At 43.2% G+C, this 20,124-nt stretch overlaps 1 protein-coding gene and 1 non-coding gene across 2 annotated transcripts; one reads left to right on the top strand and one right to left on the bottom strand.

Moving 5' to 3' along the window:
• Positions 1-3,603: 3,603 nt before the first annotated feature.
• On the bottom strand, positions 3,604-5,928 carry LOC133249895 (MORF4 family-associated protein 1). Its single transcript, XM_061420912.1, has 3 exons — positions 5,686-5,928; positions 5,133-5,566; positions 3,604-4,631 (listed from the first exon to the last, which is right to left on the bottom strand). Exon 2 carries the CDS (start codon positions 5,527-5,529, stop codon positions 5,146-5,148), a length of 384 nt encoding a protein of 127 aa, XP_061276896.1. The 5' UTR covers positions 5,530-5,566; positions 5,686-5,928; the 3' UTR covers positions 3,604-4,631; positions 5,133-5,145.
• A 330-nt stretch (positions 5,929-6,258) lies between these two features.
• Positions 6,259-6,330, top strand: TRNAC-ACA (transfer RNA cysteine (anticodon ACA)). Its single transcript has one exon. It is a non-coding gene; the product is annotated as a tRNA-Cys (tRNA).
• The last annotated feature ends 13,794 nt before the right edge of the window (positions 6,331-20,124 follow it).

The raw sequence follows: 20,124 nt of genomic DNA, 5'->3' as shown, positions 1-20,124 counted from the left end.
AAATAACACCCTTGTCATAACCCCAACCTCTTACTCCCCTTTTCTTTTTTTGCCCTTCACTCCTCTCTGTTGAAAAATGCAGCCCTTGATTGATTGGGTGTTGGAACCATCACCAGTGGGGCAGCAGGAAAGCCCAAGGCTTGGTGGCGTGTGGGGAGTCCAGTCTCAGCTGTTACACGTGGTAAAGAAACTTTGTTTGAAGAGTCAAAGAATATGGATGAGTTTGGGGATAACAGAATGGAGGATTTTATGAGTCACAGAGAGCTTGAAGAAAGAAGGAATGGGAATATAAATCAGGAGAAAAGAACTACAGAGAAAGGGAGAAAGGATCAGGGGTGGGGCTTACTTCCAGCAGCAGCAGAAGCACTCCCTGTTTGGACTTAGATTTTTCTGGACACAGCATTAAGCAGATAACAAATCCCTACTTGTTTCTGGAAGATGGTTAAAACTCATGTTTATCTGTTGCCTGGGATGGGGAGGATGGATTTTCCTTGGTGTCATTAGAGAGCAGAGGAGAGAAAACAGCTACAAAGGAAAGAAAGAGAAAGATAATGTTTTTTTTTTTTGGACAATGCCCTGAGCTAGAGGGAGATGTGAGGATAAGTGAACATACAGGCCTCAGAGAGAAGGACAAGGCTTTCATCAAAACACAGGAAAGGAAAGGAATGAAAGTATCAGTCATCTCAGTCTAGACTGTGTCATCCTAACAATTTCCAAATCTCAGTGGCTTAAAACAAGCAAAGTTTTTCCTTGTTTGTGCGACATGTTCATCACTGGCCGGCAAGGAACACAGGCTGACAGTCAACCACCATCTGGAAAGTTGTGTCCCTGAGCCAGAAGAAAGAGCTCTGGATGGTCTCATGTTGGAGAATTTGGCTTGGATGTTTCCCTCACAACTCACACACACACACACACACACACACACACACACACACACACACAACACAACCATAACTGCCGGGGGTCAGATGCATGCAAGGTGAAGAACTGGAATTTATTTCAACAGTACTCAGGACTTCTATGGCATTTTTACCTCAGATGAGCTTTATGCCAAAGAACTGATGTTTTCTAATGGTGGTGCTAGAGAAGACTCTTGAGAGTCCCTTGGACAACAAGATCAAAACAGTCAATCCTAAAGGAAATCAACCCTGAATACTTACAGGAAGGACTGATGCTGAAGCTGAAACTCCAATACTTTGTCCACCTGATGCGAAGAGCCGATTCACTGGAAAAGACCCTGCTGTTGGGAAAGGGTGAGGGTAAAAGGAGAAGAGGGCAGCAGAGGATGAGATAGCATCATTGACTCAATGAACATGAATCTGAACAAACTCTGGGAGATAGTGGAGGACAGGGGAGCTTGGAGTGCTGCTGTCCATGGAGTTGCAGAGTTGGACATGACTGAGCAACTGAACAACAAAAAGAAACCCAGGGCTGGAAACCTCAGAGACAAGCCAATACTTGCCCAAGATCACAGAAAGCGGCAGTGGGCTGACTGGGAGCCGGGTCTCCTGTCCTCCAGCCCCTGGATTCCGAGCTTTTATCTTTGGCAAGGTTAGAAACACTTGACTCACCTCCCTTCACCTGGAGTCAGACTTTCACTCATGCTGCCACACACCCTGCCTCAGAGTTGAAAGTGTCCTTGGCTATTGCCAGTACTTCTGTAGTGTCCACTAGAATTTTCTTTTCTCCCTGGGGCCATCTCAGCTGATGCAACCAGATGTCAAAACCTTTGTAGCACGAATTTTTGATCTCCCCAGCCTGATTGTGATCAAGTAGGACCAGCAGATTTTGAACATTCTGCACCTTTCATCAGATGTTCTGTTACGAAATACCATGTTTATCTCCTCCTGAATGCTTCTCCAGACCCCATGCTCCCACAGCCCTCATGCTTCTTCCTGTAATAGCACTTTGATAAAAAAAAAGGTCACTTGTCACATCTGAGCAAAGATAGATTCCAGCTCCAGTGGGCCTCTGCTAGCAGGAACCTGTCCAAGGACCCCAACAAGGCTTTTTGCACAGCTGTCCATGACCTACCTCTGAACAGCCTGGGGCCCAGCAGGGACATATGGATCCATGGTAAAAATTCTGGCAACCCTAGTTAGACTCAATCTAACATTATACAGCCCTATCAGACTACCTGTCAGATTGGCTTCTTACCACTCTTTGCCCAGAAAAAGCAAGATTGAATTGCTCCAGCTGCTAGCAAGCCAAGACTGATTTCAGCAAATGGAGAAATTGGGACTTATCGGCTGCACTGTTAGTGAAATCGTAAGAAAGACGAATTAAGGAGTGAAAATAATCTAGGACAAGTCTCAAACTTCTGGGTATGTAAGAAACCACCTCTGACTTCATAGTTCAGTGAACAAAATTCAGTCTTTTAAAAAAGAATGCAGGCCTGGACGTTTGGCTAGGGTTAACTGCCAAACTATAGTTTTAGGTGGAAAAAAAAGTCAAAGGACAGTCATAGATCAGTGTGTTCCTATTTATGCAAAATAAAAAGGTTGGAGAGAGCTATATATGTGTATGTTCAGACATACACATTTGGAAGGCTACACAAGACCCTGATGCTGGGAAAGAAGGCACTGAAGGAGGAGAAGGGGCCGACAGAGGACGAGATGGTTGGATGGCATCACCGACTCAATGGACATGAGTTTGAGCAAGCTCTGCGGGTTGGTGATGGACAGGGAAGCCTGGCATGCTGCTGTCCATCGGGTTGCAAAGAGTCAGACACGACTGAGTGAGTGAACTGAACTGAACTGACCGATAAAAGACGCTAGTGAATGGTCATCTTCGAGGGGAACTGGGACGCTAAGGAGAGGGTCACTTTTCTTTTGAATTTTGGGCCATTTATATTACTTCTTTTAAAAATAAATCACCAAATGCAATGTGATATCCTGACAGAAAAAAGTGTTAGTGGGAAACCAGTCAAATTAGAATAAAGTATAGTCTAGTTAGTAGTACTGTACAGCATTAATGTCCTTGTTTTGGCAAATGTACCAAATGCAGATTTTTTGGTGACTTTTTCCTGGTTCTTTTTTCATCATGCCCACTCTTCCCCATTCCTGGAACTCTGGCTTTTTCTCATGCTATTCCCTGCGTGTGGGATGTTCTCATTCTCTCTTCCTCCAACGCTGCACCCATCCTTCAAGGCCAAGTTCACCAGTTACTTGCTCTGAAGTGCTTTCCTCACCTTCCTTCCCTCAGTGCTCTAAGGTACCGTATCTGGCTGTGACAGTTGGTTTACTCTTGTTTCTTACCTGCCATCAATTGGATTCCCCACGAATTAGACTTTAAGGTGAAGACTGAAGTGCAGCTAAGTTCTGCAGGATGCAGAATCGTGGGTACTGAGGGTTGGAGGGCTGACTGTGCTGTCATCTAACAAGGACCTTGAGTAGCCCTGGATTTGGACCTGTGGGAAGGTGGGGGTCCTAGAACCACCCCTTCCACCCTCTAGAGTGACAACTGCACTTTTTTCAGTCACACACAGCAACGAACCTTCCTTATGAGCCAGGCTTACTGAGAGCCTCAAAAACCGTAAGCAATGATAACATTAAATTTCATTCTTAAAGAAACAAAACTTCTTAGTCAATAATCTTTCAGGTCTTTTGTCTTTCCAAGCAAATGAATACTTTTATTAACATGGTAAATTGTTTTTAAACACACGGTAGGGTTTTGACCTCAAATGCTTGTCAGGTCTGCTACTGAAATGAACTTACAGCTAGATAATTTACAAATCTTGAAGATACCTAGTCCCTGTCCAGTTTAGGGTCCAAAATAGCCATTGCTTTTCTTCCCCAGACCCTTAAGGGCCTTTGCAAATATCGCTTTCATGTCCAGAACCCCCTGAAATGTATCAGGGTATCACAACCATTACACAGAATACGGAGACCTAGCTTGCGTCCTATTTTAGGTTCCGTGTCACATAAAGCTGAGTTACCTTTTCCAAACGAGCTGACCAGACAGGTTACATCAGTGTGCCGCATAAAACTTAAAACTTTGAACAAAATACATTTCTCCTCCTTTGGTCTCACACAGAAATCAAAGTCCCCAAACATAATATCATCCTCCAGCCCTTCTTCTGGTTCATCAGTCCCAGCCAGATCAGCTCCCGTCACATTCCCAGTTGAAGTCTGGTCCCTTCTTCAGCTTCTTTAGCGATCGTTGCATGGAGTCATCTTCCAGAAATAATGTAGTTCCTTCAGGACCTTCAGAGCCAGAGAACCCCAACTCTGAGTCTCATCGGTCACACACAGACCCAAAGTTCCAGGGAGCTATCAGGTCACACAAGAAAGAGCAAAGCACCTCAAAACTTAGGAACAAGTTTAGAAAAGCCCAGGAACAAATGTGGCTGCTGTAAGAGCTTACAATCTAGGCCCTAACTCTTGTGAGTGCATTTTCCAAATTAAAGTTACCTCTCCAAACAAAAACATTTAACAGTCAAAACTGAAATTGAGGTCATTAACCACAGACCATAGCAGAAACGTAGTGTAAGTGAGAACAGAGTATAGACAGAAAGGTGGGGGGTGGGGAGGGGGCGGAAAAGAAAGAGAAAACAAAAGGCTCTCTGGTTTCAGCTTCTCCAGGGTGTCAGCCAATCTCCATCAGTTGACCAGAATCCATTGGCTGTAAATCTAAAGTGAAAGTGGGAGAAACTCATCATTAACAGGTTAATCCGGAGTGGGAAAAAAACAACTCAATAACATTACAAATTCAGCCTCGCAGGAAACCATCTCTTCCGGAGGCCATTTGACTCCTTCAAGCAAAATCTGGGACCGTCCAATAATGGCCTTCTCTCTGTTAATTCTGTTATTTCTATCCCCGTCTGCTTAATGGTCTATACTGTGATTTTTGTTGTTTATTACCCTAGTAGTTATCCTAATGAGCGTGATTTTAGCTTTCAACCACTTACTAAGTCAAAACCAACCAACTGGCTTTCCCCCTAATTGCCAGTTCAAGAGTAAACAATTTTTGTACGCCCTAACACCTCCTAACGTAAAAACTTGAGTAGAATTCTATTCTCTTCTCCCAACTCCCACCCGCCAGGCATCCCCTGTAAACAAACGTCCCCGAGGCCGACCCAACCGTCGGGCAACCGCTGGGACCCCCCTGCTGTCCCCCACCCCCCGCCTTACCGCCGACCCTCCTTCAGGACGACTCGCTCTTCTCTATCCGCCGCACCAGCTCCACCAGCATCTCTGCCATCTTCGCGATCTCCTTGGCCTTCTCCTCCGCCTTCTCGCACCGTTTGGTCCCCCGGCCCTCGACTCCGTCGTCCGGATTCTGCAGATGGTTGAGCGCGCTCTCCTCCGAGGCCTCCACCTGCGTCTTTATCTGGATGAGCATATTGTCCATCTCCCACAGCTTGCTTCGGTTCCGCAGGTAGGCCCGCCCGTGCTCACGGGAGAGTGCTGCGATGTCCTCGCGCATCTCGTTGATGACCGGCAGCAGGAACTGCTCGAAGTCCTCCTCGGGCTCCAGCACCTCCACCTCCTCCGGCTCCGCCAGCTCCACGATGTCCAAGGGCCGCATCTTCCCCGCTCTTCCCGAACCACAGGATGCGAGGCGGCTGCAGAGAGAAAATGGAGACCCGCGGGGCTTACCAACACACTTCCAGAATATTCTTTAAAACTTTCACCCCTTTTAAACTTTTCGCCTCACAGAAGCTACGGAAGACGAGCGACTTACGAGCAGAGAAGCGGAGGACAAAATGGAGGCTCAGCCGTCAACCAGCGCCCTGCGTGTTGCGGCCCCTTTCACGACACCGCCGTGCCTCTTTACGGTCACGCCGCTGGTGGAACTAGCTGCGGGCTCGCGCACGTCAGTAGAGGGCGACGCAACCCGCTTTACTGCGGCCGCACGCGCGCACACCCAAGCTCTCTCTACCCCTTCGCCTTCGGGCTGCGTCCTTCTGTAACACACGCACGCGCAGACGCACACGCACGAGCTCCCTTATCTCCCTCCCCCTTCACCCCTGGCGACCCGCCGCTGCTAACCCATGGAGTGTGCACGTGGGCTCTCGTGTTCTCCTCACCGTTACCCTCATGCTGCGCTCGCCTCCGCAACCCACGCAGGGGCAGGCAACACTCCCTCTTGTCTCGCTTCGTTTTCATCCCCAAACCTCCATCCGGCTGCTACGCTGGCTTTGGGCCTGGGTCCAAAGTGTGTCTCCTGAAGGAATTTGTGTGTGTGGTTGTTATTGTTTAGTCCCTAAGTCGTGTCCAACTCTTTTGTAACCCCCCCCGCGCCTTTGGACTGTACTCCCTGGTGGCTCAGACGGTAAAGCGTCTGCCTACAATGCGGGAGACCCAGGTTCAATCCCTGGGTTGGGAAGATCTCCTGGAGAAGGAAATGGTAACCCACTCCATTATTCTTGTCTGGAAAATCCTATGGACAGAGGAGCCTGGTAGACAACAGTCCAAAGAGTTGGACACGACTGAGCGACTTCACTTTCACTTGGGACTGTAGCCTGCCAGGTTCCTCTGTCCATGGATTCTCCAGGCAAGAATACTGGAGTGGGTTGCCATTCCCTTCTCCAGGGGATCCTCCTGACCCAGGGATTGAAACCTGGTCTCCTGCATTGCAGACTGATTCTTTACTGTCTGAGCCACCAGGAAGCCCCCTTTATTCATAATTGCTAAAATTTGGAAGTGACCAAGATAGCCAACATCCGCTGTATCATCGAAAAAGCAAGAGAGTTCCAGAAAAACATCTATTTCTGCTTTATTGACTATGCCAAAGCCTTTGACTGTGTGGATCACAATAAACTGTGGAAAATTCTGAAAGAGATGGGAATACCAGACCACCTGACCTGCCTCTTGAGAAACCTACATGCAGGTCAGGAAGCAACAGTTAGAACTGGACATGGAACAACAGCTCAGTTCAGTCGCTCAGTCGTGTCCGACTCTGCAACCCCATGAATCACAGCACACCAGGCCTCCCTGTCCATCACCAACTCCCGGAAATCACTCAGACTCATGTCCATTGAGTCATTGATGCCATCCACCCATCTCATCCTCTGTCGTCCCCTTCTCCTCCTGCCCCCAATCCCTCCCAGCTTCAGAGTCTTCCCATGAGTCAACTCTTTGCATGAGGTGGCCAAAGTACTGGAGTTTCAGCTTTAGCATCATTCCTTCCAAAGAAATCCCAGGGCTGATCTCCGTCAGAATGGACTGGTTGGATCTCCTTGCAGTCCAAGGGACTCTCAAGAGTCTTCTCCAACACCACAGTTCAAAAGCATCAATTCTTCGGCGCTCAGCCTTCTTCACAGTCCAACTCTCACATCCATACATGACCACTGGGAAAACCATAGCCTTGAATAGATGGACCTTTGTTGGCAAAGTAATGTCTCTGCTTTTGAATATGCTATCTAGGTTGGTCACAAACTTTCCTTCCAAGGAGTAGACTGGTTCCAATAGCAAAAGGAGTACGGCAAGGCTGTATATTGTCACCCTGCTTATTTAACTTCTATGCAGAGTACATCATGAGAAACGCTGGGCTGGAAGAAGCACAAGCTGGAATCAAGATTGCTGGGAGAAATATCAATAACCTCAGATATGCAGATGACACCACCCTTGTGGCAGAAAGTGAAGACGAACTAAAAAGCCTCTTGATGAAGGTGAAAGAGGAGAGTGAAAAAGTTGGCTTCAAGCTCAACATTCAGAAAACGAAGATCATGGCATCTGGTTCCATCACTTCATGGGAAATAAATGAAACAGTGGAAACAGTGTCAGACTTTATTTTGGGGGCTCTAAAATCACTGCAGATGGTGAATGCAGCCATGCAATTAAAAGATGCTTACTCCTTGGAAGGAAAGTTATGACCAACCTAGATAGCATATTCAAGAGCAGAGACATTACTTTGTCAACAAAGGTCCATCTAGTCAAGGCTATGGTTTTTCCAGTAGTCATGTATGGATGTGAGAGTTGGACTGTGAAGAAAGCTGAGCACTGAAGAATTGGTGCTTTTGAACTGTGGTGTTGGAGAAGACTCTTGAGAGTCCCTTGGGCTGCAAGGAGATCCAACCAGTCCATTCTAAAGGAGATCAGACCTGGGTGTTCTTTGGAAGGAATGATGCTAAAGCTGAAACTCCAGTACTTTGGCCACCCCATGTGAAGAGTTGACTCATTGGAAAAGACTCTGATGCTGGGAGGGATTGGGGGCAGGAGGAGAAGGGGACGACAGAGGATGAGATGGCTGGATGGCATCATCAACTCGATGGACATGAGTTTGAGTGAACTCTGGGAGTTGGTGATGGACAGGGAGGCCTGGCGTGCTGCAATTCATGGGGTCACAAACAGTCGGACACAACTGAGTGACTGAACTGAACTGAAGGTAGCTTTCAAAAGGTGGATGGAAAAGTGTGGTATATCCAGAGGATGGCATATCAGTTCAGTTCAGTTCAGTCAGTTAGTCGTGTCTGACTCTTTGCGACCCCATGAACTGTAGCACGCCAGGCCTCCCTCTGTCCATCACCAACTCCCGGAGTTCACCCAAACCCCTGTCCATCGAATTGGCGATGCCATGCAACCAACTCATCCTCTGTTGTCTCCTTATCCTCCTGCCCTCAATCTTTCCCAACATCAGGGTCTTCTCAAATGAGTCAGCTCTTCACATCAGGTGGCCAAAGGATTGGAGTTTCAGCTTCAGCATCAGTCCTTACAATGAATGTTCAGGACTGATTTCCTTTAGAATGGACTGGTTGCAGTCCAAGGGACTCTCAAGAGTCATCTCCAAAAGCATCAATTTTTTGGCGCTCAGCTTTCTTCACAGTCCAACTCTCACATCCATACATGGCTACTGGAAAAACCATAGCCTTGACTAGATGGACCTTTGTTGACAAAGTAATGTCTCTGCTTTTCAATATGCTGTCTAGGTTGGTCATAACTTTCCTTCCAAGGAATAAGCGTCTTTTAATTACATGGCTGCAATTACTGTCTGCAGTGATTTTGGAGCCCCCCCCCCAAAATAAAGTCTGACATTGTTTCCACTGTTTCCCCATCTATCTGCTGTGAAGGGATGGGACTGGATGCCATGGTCTTAGTTTTCTGAATGTTGAGCTTGAAGCCAACTTTTTCACTCTCCTCTTTCACCTTCATCAAGAGGCTTTTTAGTTCGTCTTCACTTTCTGCCACAAGGGTGGTGTCATCTGCATATCTGAGGTTATTGATATTTCTCCCGGCAATCTTGATTCCAGTTGTGCTTCTTCCAGCCCAGCGTTTCTCATGATGTACTCTGCATATAAGTTAAATAAACAGGGTGACAATATATAGCCTTGACGTACTCCTTTTCCTATTTGGAACCAGTCTGTTGTTCCATGTCCAGTTCTAACTCTTGCTTCCTGACCTGCATATAGGTTTCTCAAGAGGCACATCAGGTGGTCTGGTATTCCCATCTCTTTCAGAATTTTCCACAGTTTCTTGTGATCCACACAGTCAAAGGCTTTGGCATAATCAATAAAGCAGAAATAGATGTTTTCTGGAACTCTCTTGCTTTTTCCATGATCCAGCGGATGTTGGCAATTTGATCTCTAATTCCTCTGCCTTTTCTAAAACCAGCTTGAACATCTGGGAGTTCATAGTTCATGTATTGTGGAAGCCTGGCTTGGAGAATTTTGAGCATTACTTTACTAGCGTGTGAGATGAGTGCAATTGTGCAGTAGTTTGAGCATTCTTTGGCATTGCCTTTCTTTGGGATTGGAATGAAAACTGACCTTTTCCAGTGCTGTGGCCACTGCTGAGTTTTCCAAATTTGCTGGCATATTGAGTGCAGCACTTTCACAGCATCATCTTTTAGGATTTGAATTAGCTCAACTGGAATTCCATCACCTCCACTAGCTTTGTTCATAGTGATGCTTCGTAAGGCCCAGTTGACTTCACATTCCAGGATGTCTGGCTCTAGGTGAGTGATCACACCATCGTGATTATCTCATTCAGTACTAAATGGAAATGAACTATCTATGGAGGAAATGCAATTACACATCACAAAGTGAAAGAAGCCAATCTGAAAAGGCTACATAGTGTGTGATTCCAACTATATGACATTCTGGAAAAAAAAGCAATGGAGACAGTAAAAAGAGCATTAGCTGTCAGGGGTTTAGAGTCTGGGGTAAGGAATAGGTGCAGCACAGAGGAGTTTTTAGGGCAGTGACACTTATTCTGTGGGGAAAGGCAAAATGAGAAAAATAATAAAATATAAACAGAAGAGAAAAGAAGTAAAGTCCAATCAGTGAGCATGCTGACTTTCCTTAAAAGAATTTGGCATTTGGAGTCAAACTTAAAAGTCCAGGTGTGTGTTATTTATGAGAATCACACCAGTGATGAAATGCAATGAAAGTATAAAAATGAAGGAATAAAGTAGAATTGAAGCTCCAAAGTGTGAAAGAGAAAAAAAGGACATTGTGCACTGATAAAAGATGTCTTGTGGCTCAGATAGTAAAGAATCTGCCTGTAATGCAGGAGACCTGGGTTTGATCCCTGGATCGGGAAGATACCCTGAAGAAGGGAATGGCTACCCACTCCAGTATTCTTGCCTGGAGAATTCTATGGCCAGAGGAGCCTGGCCAGGTATAGTCCATGGGGTCGCAAAGAGTTGGACATCACTGAGATACTAACACTTTCACTTTCACTATATGTTTCAGTCATCTATTGTTGCTTTCTAAAGACTCCAAAACACAATGGCCTAGAACCCTAAGGCTCACTTGTCACACTTCTGGGATTCAGGAATCTGGGCAGGGCTCGCTCGTTGCTTCTTCTGTTTCTTGTAGTGCTGCCTGGAGCCACTTCCTCAGCTTCATTGTCCTGCTGGCTGGATGGGCCGGGAGGCCCCCAAAGGTCTCACTGGTTTCTCTGATTACAGTGGTGAGGTTCAGATGCAGCCTTTGGATGAAACAGAAACTGGGAAATGTCTCTGGCTGTGGAGTGTAGAGGGGAAGAATGTATTTTGGTAGAGAGCTGACCGTCTTTGCCACAACAAAAGCATCTCCATCTTGTTTAATACTGGAATGGGTTGCCATGCCCTCTTCCAGGGGATCTTCCCAACCCAGGGATTGAACCCAGGTCTCCTGCATTGCAGGCAGATTCTTTAATGTTTGAGCCACTAGGGAAGCCCAAGAATGCTGAACTGGGTAGTATATCCCTTCTCCAGGGGATCTTCCTGACCCAGAGATTGAACCAGGGCCTCTTTCATTGCAGGCGGATTCTTTACCGCTGAGCTATCGGGGAAGCCCAGTTTATACCGTGGAGGGTAAGAATGGATTTTGGTAGAGAGCTGACCATCTTTGCTACAACCAAAGCATCTCCATCTTGTTTAAGTCGGTTTGTGTTAGGCCTGTGTGGTCTGGGTTAGGTAAGAAAACCTGTTAGAGGTAAGGTGTGAATTTGAACAATTTTTCTTCTTTTTTCACTTTGACATTGATTATTTTTCACATATTTGTACTTTGAAACATTTTAAATATTTTTATGTGACAATGACATGTACATAAATATTATATATGTAATGTATGTCATATATTTATATAGGGACTATTTTATTACATATATTTGTATATTTACTATAATATGAAGTTTTAAAGGACATGTGAAGGGCACTCTTTTTAAAATTTCTTTTAATTGGAGGCTAATTACTTTACAATATTGTAGTAGTTTTTGCCATACATTGACATGAATCAGCCATGGGTGTACATCTGCTCCCTATCCTGAAGCCCCCTCCCCTCCCCTCCCCATCCCATGCCTCAGGGTAATCCCAGTGCATTAGCCCTGAGCACCCTGTCTCATGCATCAAACCTGGACTGGCAATCTGTTTCACATATGATAATATACATGTTTCAATGCTATTCTCTCAAATCACCCAACCCTTGCCTTCTCCCACAGAGTCCAAAAGACTGTTCTATACATCTGTGTCTCTTTTGCTGTCTCACAGGGTCATCATTACCATCTTTTTAAATTCCATATATATGTGTTAATATACTGTATTGGTGTTTTTCTTTCTGACTTACTTCACTCTGTACAATAGGCTCCAGTTTCATCCACCTCATTAGAACTGATTCAAATGTATTCTTTTTAATGTCTGAATAATATTCCATTGTGTATATGTACCACAGCTTTCTTATCTATTCGTCTGCTGATGGACATCTAGGTTGCTTCCATGTCCTGGCTACTATAAACAGTTCTGCAATGAACATTGGGGGTACGCGTGCCTCTTTCAATTCTGATTTCCTTGGTGTGTATGCCCAGCAATGGGGTTGCTGGGTCATATGGCAGTTCTATTTCCAGTTTTTTAAGGAATCTCCACACTGTTCTTCATAGTGGCTGTACTAGTTTGCATTCCCACCAATAGTGTAAGAGGGTTCCCTTTTCTCCATACCCTCTACAGCATTTATTGCTTGTAGAATTTTGGATAGCAGCCATTCTGACCGGTGTGAGATGGTGCCTCATTGTGGTTTCAATTTGCATTTCTCTGATAAATGAGTGATGTTGAGCATCTTTTCATGTGTGTGTTAGCCATCTGTATGTCTTCTTTGTAGAAATGTCTGTTTAGTTCTTTGGCACATTTTTTGATTGGGTCATTTATTTTTCTGGAATTGAGCTGCAGGAGTGGCTTTATATTTTTAAGTTTAATTCTTTGTCAGTTGCTTCGTTTGCTATTATTTTCTTTTTCTTTTTTTTTTGCTGAAAGCACTTTATCAACATTGTATTTGGTTGGATGAAAACCAAACATGTTTGTCATCATTTCTTTTTTTTAACCACTTATCATTTCTCTATTATTATTATTTTACTTGACAATATTATGTTGGTTTTGCCATACATCAACATGAATCCACCACAGGTGTACACGTGTTCCCCTTCCTGAGCTCCCCTCTCACCTCCTTCCCCGTACCATCCCTCTGGGTCATCCCAGTGCACCAGCTCCGAGTGCTATTGTTTTTTCCCATTCTGAAGGCTGTCTTTTCACCTTGCTTATAGTTTCCTTCACTGTGCAAAAGCTTTTAAGTTTAATTAGGTTTCATTTGTTTATTTTTGGGTTTATTTCCATTACTCTGGGAGGTGGATCATAGAGGATCCTGCTGTGATTTATGTCGGAGAGTGTTTTGCCTATGTTTTCCTCTTAGAGTTTTATGGTTTCTGGTCTTACGTTTAGATCTTGAGTCCATTTTGAGTTTATTTTTGTGTATGGTTTTAGAAAGTGTTATAGTTTCATTCTTTTACAAGTGGTTGACCAGTTTTCCCAGCACCACTTGTTAAAGAGATTGTCTTTTCTCCATTGTATATTCTTGCCACCTTTATCAAAGATAAGGCGTTCATAGGTGCGTGGATTTATCTCTGAGCTTTCTATTTTGTTCCATTGATCTATATTTCTGTTTTTGTGCCAGTAACATACTGTCCTGATGACTGTAGGTTTGTAGTAGAGCCTGAAGTCAGGCAGGTTGGTTCCTCCAGATCCATTCTTCTTTCTCAAGATTGCTTTGGCTATTCGAGGTTCTTTTTGTATTTCCATACAAATTGTGAAATTTTTTGTTCTAGTTCTCTGAAAAATACTGTTGGTAGCTTGATAAGGATTGCATTGAATCTATAGATTGCTTTGGGTAGTATACTCATTTTCAGTATATTTATTCTTCCAATCCATGAACATGGTATATTTCTTCATCTATTTGTGTCATCTTTGATTTCTTTCATCAATGTTTTATAGTTTTCTATATATAGATCTTTTGTTTCTTTAGGTAGATATATTCCTAAGTATTTTATTCTTTTCGTTGCAGTGGTGAATGGAATTGTTTCCTTAATTTCTCTTTCTGTTTTCTCATTGTTAGTGTATAGGAATGCAAGGGGTTTCTGTGTGTTAATTTTATATCCTGCAACTTTACTATATTCATTGATTAGCTCTAATAATTTTCTGGTAGAATCTTTAGGGTTTTCTATGTAGAGGATCATGTCATCTGCAAAAAGTGAGAGTTTTACTTCTTTTCCAAACTGGATTCCTTTTATTTATTTTTCTTCTCTGATTGCTGTGGCTTAAACTTTCAAAACTATGTCCAGTAGTAGTGGTGAGAGTGGGCACCCTTGTCTTGTTCCTTACTTTAGGGGAAATGCTTTCAATTTTCACCATTGAGGATAATGTTTGCTGAGGGTTTGTCATATATAGCTTTTATTATTATGTTGAGGTATGTTCCTTCTATTCCTGCTTTCTGGAGGTTTTTTTTTTTTTAAAATACCATAAATGGATTTTGAATTTTGTCAAAGTCTTTCTCTGCATCTATTGAGACAATCATATGGTTTTTATTCTTCAATTTGTTAATGTGGTGTATTACATTGATTGATTTGCAGGTATTAAAGAATCCTTGCATCCCTGGGATAAAGCCCACTTGGTCATGATGTATAATATTTTTAATATGTTGTTGGATTCTGTTTGCTAGGATTTTGTTAAGGATTACTGCATCTATGTTCATCAGTGATAGTGGCCTGTAGTTTTCTTTTTTTGTAGCATCTTTGTCTGGTTTTGGTATTAGGGTGATGGTGGCCTCATAGAATAAGTTTGGCAGTTTACCTTCCTCTGCAATTTTCTGGAAGAGTTTGAGTAGGATAGGTGTTAGCTCTTCTCTAAATTTTTGGTAGAATTCAGCTATGAAGCCGTCTGGTCCTGGGCTTTTGTTTGCTGGAAGATTTCTGATTACAGTTTTGATTTCCATGCTTGTGATGGGTCTGTTAAGATTTTCTATTTCTTCCTGGTTTAGTTTTGCAAAGTGAAAGTGAAAAGTGAAATCGCTTAGTCATGCCCGACTCTTTGTGACCGCATGGACTGTAACCTATCAGGCTCCTGTGACCATGAGATTTTCCAGGCAAGAATGCTGGAGGGGTTGCCATTTCCTTCTCCAGGGGATCTTCCTGACCCAGGGATCGAAGCTGGGTATCCTGCATTGCAGGAAGATGGTTTACCATCTGAGCCACCAAGGAAGCTTGGAAAGTTTTACTTTTCTAAGAATTTGTTCATTTCTTCTAAGTTGTACATTTTATTGGCATATAGTTGCTGATAGTAGTCTCTTATGATCCTTTATATTTCTGTATTGTCTGTTGTGATTTCTCCATTTTCATTTCTAATTTTGTTGATTTGAATCTTCTCCCTTTGTTTCTTGAGGAGCCTGGCTAATGGTTTGTCTATTTCATTTATCTTCTCAAAGAACCAGCGTTTAGCTTTGTTGATTTTTGCTATAGTCTCTTTTGCATTTATTTCTGCCCTAATTTTAATGACTTCTTTCCTTCTACTAATCCTAGGGTCCTTAATTTCTTCCTTTTCTAGTTGCTTTAGATGTAGAGTTAGGTTATTTATTTGACTTTTTTCCTGTTTTTTTTTTTTTTTTTTTGAGGTAAGCTTGTACTGCTATGAACCGTCCCCTTAGCTCTGCTTTTACTGAGTCCCATAGGTTTTGGGTTGTTGTGTTTTCATTTTCGTTCATTTCTATGCATATTTTGATTTCTTCTGTGATTTGTTGGTTATTGAGAAGTGTATTGTTTAGCCTTCATATGTTGGAATTTTTATTTTTATTTTTCCTGTAGTTGACATCTAATTTTACTGCATTGTGATCAGAAAATATGTTTGGAATGATTTCGATTTTTTTTTTTTTAATTTACCAAGGCTAGATTTATGGCACAGGATGTGATCTATCCTGGAGAAGGTTACGTGTGCACTTGAGAAAAAGGTGAAATTCATTGTTTTGGGGTGAAATGTCCTGTAGATATCAATTAGGTCTAACTGATCCATTGTATCATTTAAAGTTTGTGTTTCCTTGCTAATTTTCTGTTTAGTTGATCTATCTATAGGTGTGAGTGGGGTATTAAAGTCTCCCAGTATTATTGTGTTACTGTTAATTTCCCCTTTAATACTTGTTAGCATTCCCCTTACATGTTGCAGTTCTCCTATGTTGGGAGAATATATATATATATATATATATATATATATATATATATATATATAATTGTGCATATATATTTATAATTGTTATATCTTCTTCCTAGATTGACCCTTTGACCATTATGCAGTGTTCTTCTTTGTCTCTTTTCATAGCCTTTATTTCAAAGTCTATTTTATCTGATATGAGTATTGCTCCTCCTGCTTTCTTTTGGTCTCCATTTGTGTGAAATATCTTTTTCCAGCCCTTCACTTTCAGTCTGTATGTGTCCCTTGTTTTGAGGTGAGTCTCTTGTAGACAGTGTATATAGGGGTCTTGTTTTTGTATCCATTTAGCCAGATTTTGTTTTTATTTGGGGCATTCAACCCATTTAATTTAAGGTAATTATTGATAAGTATGATCCCGTTGCCATTTACTTTGTTGTTTTGGGTTCTAGTTTATACACCTTTTCTGTGTTTCCTGTCTAGAGAAGATCCTTTAGCATTTGTTGAAGAGCTGGTTTGGTGGTGCTGAATTCTCTCAGCTTTTGCTTGTCTGTAAAGCTTTTGATTTCTCCTTCATGTTTGAATGAGATTCTTGCTGGGTACAGTAATCTGGGCTGTAGGTTTTCCTCTTTCATCACTTTAAGTATGTTTTGCCATTCCCTCCTGGCCTGAAGAGTTTCTATTGAAAGATCAGCTGTTATCCTTATGAGAATCCCCTTGTGTGTTATTTGTTGTTTTTCCCTTGCTGCTTTTAATATTGTGTGTGTGTGTGTGTGTGTGTGTGTGTGTGTGTGTGTGTGTGTGTGTGTTTGATCTTTGTTACTTTGATTAATATGTGTCTTGGGGTGTTTCATCTTGGGTTTATCCTGTTTGGGACTCTCTGAGTTTCTTGGACTTGGGTGGCTATTTCCTTCCCCATTTTAGGGAAGTTTTCAACTATTATCTCCTCAAGTATTTTCTCATGGCCTTTCTTTTGTCTTCTTCTTCTGGGACTCCTATGATTCGAATGTTGGGGCATTTGACATTGTCCCAGAGGTCTCTGAGATTGTTCTCATTTCTTTTAATTCTTTTTTTCTTTTTTCCTCTCTGCTTCATTTATTTCCACCATTCTGTCTTCCACCTCACTTATCCTAAGTTTTGCTTCAGTTATTCTACTGTTGGTTCCCTCCAGAGTATTTTTGATCTCATTTATCGTATTATTCATGATTGATTGACTCTTTTTTATTTCTTCTAGGTCCTTGTTAAACATTTACTGCATCTTCTCAACCCTGGTCTCCAGGGTATTTATCTGTAACTCCATTTCGTTTTCAAGATTTTGGATCATTTTTACTGTCATTATTCTGAATTCTTTTCAGGTAGACTCCCTATCTCCTCCTCTTTTGTTTGGTTTGGTGGGCGTTTATTGTGTTCCTTTACCTGCTGAGTATTTGTCTGCCTTTTCATCTTGTTATATTGCTGTGTATGGGGTGACCTTTCTGTATTCTGGCAGTTGGTGGTTCCTCTTTATTGTGGAGGTTCCTCCCTGTGGATGGGGTTAGACGGGTGGCTTGTCAAAGTTTCCTGGTTAGAGAAGCTTGCGTTGGTGTTCTGGTGGGTGGAGCTGGATTTCTTCTCTCTGGAGTGCAATGAAATGTCCAGTAGTGAGTTTTGAGATGCCTATGGGTTTGGTGTGACTTTGGGCAGCTTGTATATTAAAGCTCAGGGCTGTGTTCCTGTGTTGCTGGAGAATTTGTGTGGTATGTCTTGCTCTGGAACTTGTTGGCTCTTGGGTGGAGCTTTGTTTCAGTTTAGGTATGGAGACTTTCGGATGAGCTCTTATTGATTAATGTTCCCTGGTGTCAGGAGTTCTCTGGTGTTCTCAAGTTTGGGATTTAGGCCTCCGACCTCTGGTTTTCAGTCTTATTCTTACAGTAGCCTCAAGACTTCTCCATCCATACAGAACCAATGATAAAACATCTAGGTTAATGGTGAAAAGATTCTCCACAGTGAAGGAGACCCAGAAAGGTTTGCTGAGTTACATGGAGAAGATAAGAGGGAGGAGGGAGATAGGGATGACCAGGAGGAGAAGGGGGGGGCGGTGGTCAAAAGGAGAGAGACAGATTTAGCCAATAATCAGTTCCCAAAGTGTTCTCCATAGCCTGGAATAGCCGAAGAGATTCACAGAGTTGGGTAGAGAAGAGAAGGGGGAGGGGGGAGATAGAGGTGACCTAGAGGAGAAAAAGGAGAGTCAAAAGGGGGAGAGGGCAATCAAGCCAGTAATCACACTCCTAGGTAAAAATGGGTACTGAAGATTGGATTTTTAAAGGTAGAAAATTGATATCAAATACCAAAAAGCAAAGATTAAAAATTTAGAGTAGAGGTTAGACTCTCAAAAATACAATATTAAAAAAAAATCACAAAAATTATAAAAAATATATATGAAATTTGCTTTAAAAATAGGTTTTTTCTTGCAAGGTAACAGTAGGTTATAAAAATGAAAATTAAAGGAGTAATAAAGGACTTAAAAATAAAAAAATTAAAAACTAAAAAATTTATAATAGTAAAAATATATCTAGGAATTTCTCTGGAGCTGTTGTGGGCAGCGTTTGGTCAGTTCAGTTTCAGATAGTTCCTTGTTCAGCTTATACTTCTCAAGGTCTATAGGCCCCTTCCAATGTAGTTGGTGCTAACTACAGGGTTTTAATCTGCTGTACCTGTCACTTCCAAAGTGGTTCCCTTTTGTTTATTTTGGCTTCTTCTGTTTGCAAGTCTCTTCAGTGTCTAATTTCTGCCCTGACACAAGGGGGTGAAGGTGGTCACTTATTTGGGCTCACTTGTTCAGTCGTGCTGTGGGGAGGGAGGAACACTGCAAACAAATGTCCCTGGCGTGTGTGGGGAGTGCTCGCAGTGTGCTCGCAGTGTCGGGGCCACACTGGGTTTGCCCCCGCTCACGGTGTGTGTGCTTTCCCAGTCAACACTGCTCAGGCTCCAGGTTGCTCTGCAGGGGAACTGTCTAAAGTGGGCTCTGGGTTGCGTGCACTTCCCAGGTCTAAGCCACTCAGGTTCAGGTTCTCGGGTACTCCACAAAGGCACAGACTTGGTTGGGCCTGCGTTTTGTGCCTTTCCCAGGTCCGAGCAACTCAGGTGACCAGGTACTTGGCGAGCGCACTCTCCCCAGGTGGGGTGGTGTGTCTTATCACCTCCCCGGTCACAGCCGCTCGGTTTCCGGGTGCGCAGCAGGAGCGCTGTCTCAGGTGTGCCCTATGTCTCCTCTGGGGAGCTAACCTCTGACTGCGACCCTCCCAGTGGATGTCAACCATCCAGGATCCTAGGAAGACTTGGTTAGCAACTGGGAGCCTGCTCACAGTTTGGTAGAGGATGCCGTTTCTGGGGCCGAGATTGCCCCTTTCTGGCTCTGGCTGTAGGCTGCCTGCCTCTCTGCCTCCAGCGGGGGAAGGGCTGGTCCGCAGCTGGCTAGCTCTCCTCTGGTATTTGCTCAGTCCTTTGTTCTGTGAGCAGGCCCGGCAGTGCCTTAGTTTATAGCTTTTCATGAGAAAGTTCTCTCTCTTCTTTTCTCTCTCTCTGGCTATCCCACAGTTGAGGTTGCCCTGTATACCATCAACTGTAAGTCACAATATAAACTTACTCTGGAACCCTAGGCCCTCAAGGTTTGGGGAGCCTTCTCAGGTTGCATTCATTACTTTGTAGATAAGTGCATTTTGCTATATGAGCCCCCATATTTCATAAGATTTTCAAAGGATTCATGGACTTCCAAAACATATTTTAAAAAGCAATTGGAAGTGGAAATTATTATGAGAAATTTAACAAGTACAGAAAGAGGACAGCAGATCTGGCTAGTGTTGCTGGATGTTGCTGAATTTTTCAAAGCCCTGCCAATGATCAAAATAATGATTATTTGCTCAATAAAACCATATTTTCCTGTTCTCTTCTAAATGATAGTTCCACTGTATGTGAAGTTCAAGGGTAAGAGGGAAACAACATGGGTATATTCAAAATTGGTCCTAGTTCAAGTTTAGCATCTGGTAGGAAGAGCATTTTGTTCCTTTCATAATTTATCCCTTGTAGTTTTCCACTCATGGCTGCCTAGACTCTTAGAACATTAGAGCTGGCTGGATGTGTCCAGATCAGGTCACTTACCTCTTTAATTGTCCTCAGGGCATTCAGGCCCAGTCCTTTCCCTAAGCAGTGCAGCCCGCGCCTCCTTGTTCAGCCCCCGCTTGCTGGTGGCAGATGCAAGCGTCT

Source organism: Bos javanicus, chromosome 6 (genome assembly GCF_032452875.1).
Source record: "Bos javanicus breed banteng chromosome 6, ARS-OSU_banteng_1.0, whole genome shotgun sequence".
NCBI classification, from domain to species: Eukaryota; Metazoa; Chordata; class Mammalia; order Artiodactyla; family Bovidae; genus Bos; species Bos javanicus.
This window is presented reverse-complemented; position numbering and strand designations above follow the sequence as displayed.

Excerpts from the sequence above, each read along its gene's own strand:
- LOC133249895 (XM_061420912.1), bottom strand. The coding sequence starts at position 5,529 with ATGCGGCCCTTGGACATCGTGGAGCTGGCGGAGCCGGAGGAGGTGGAG.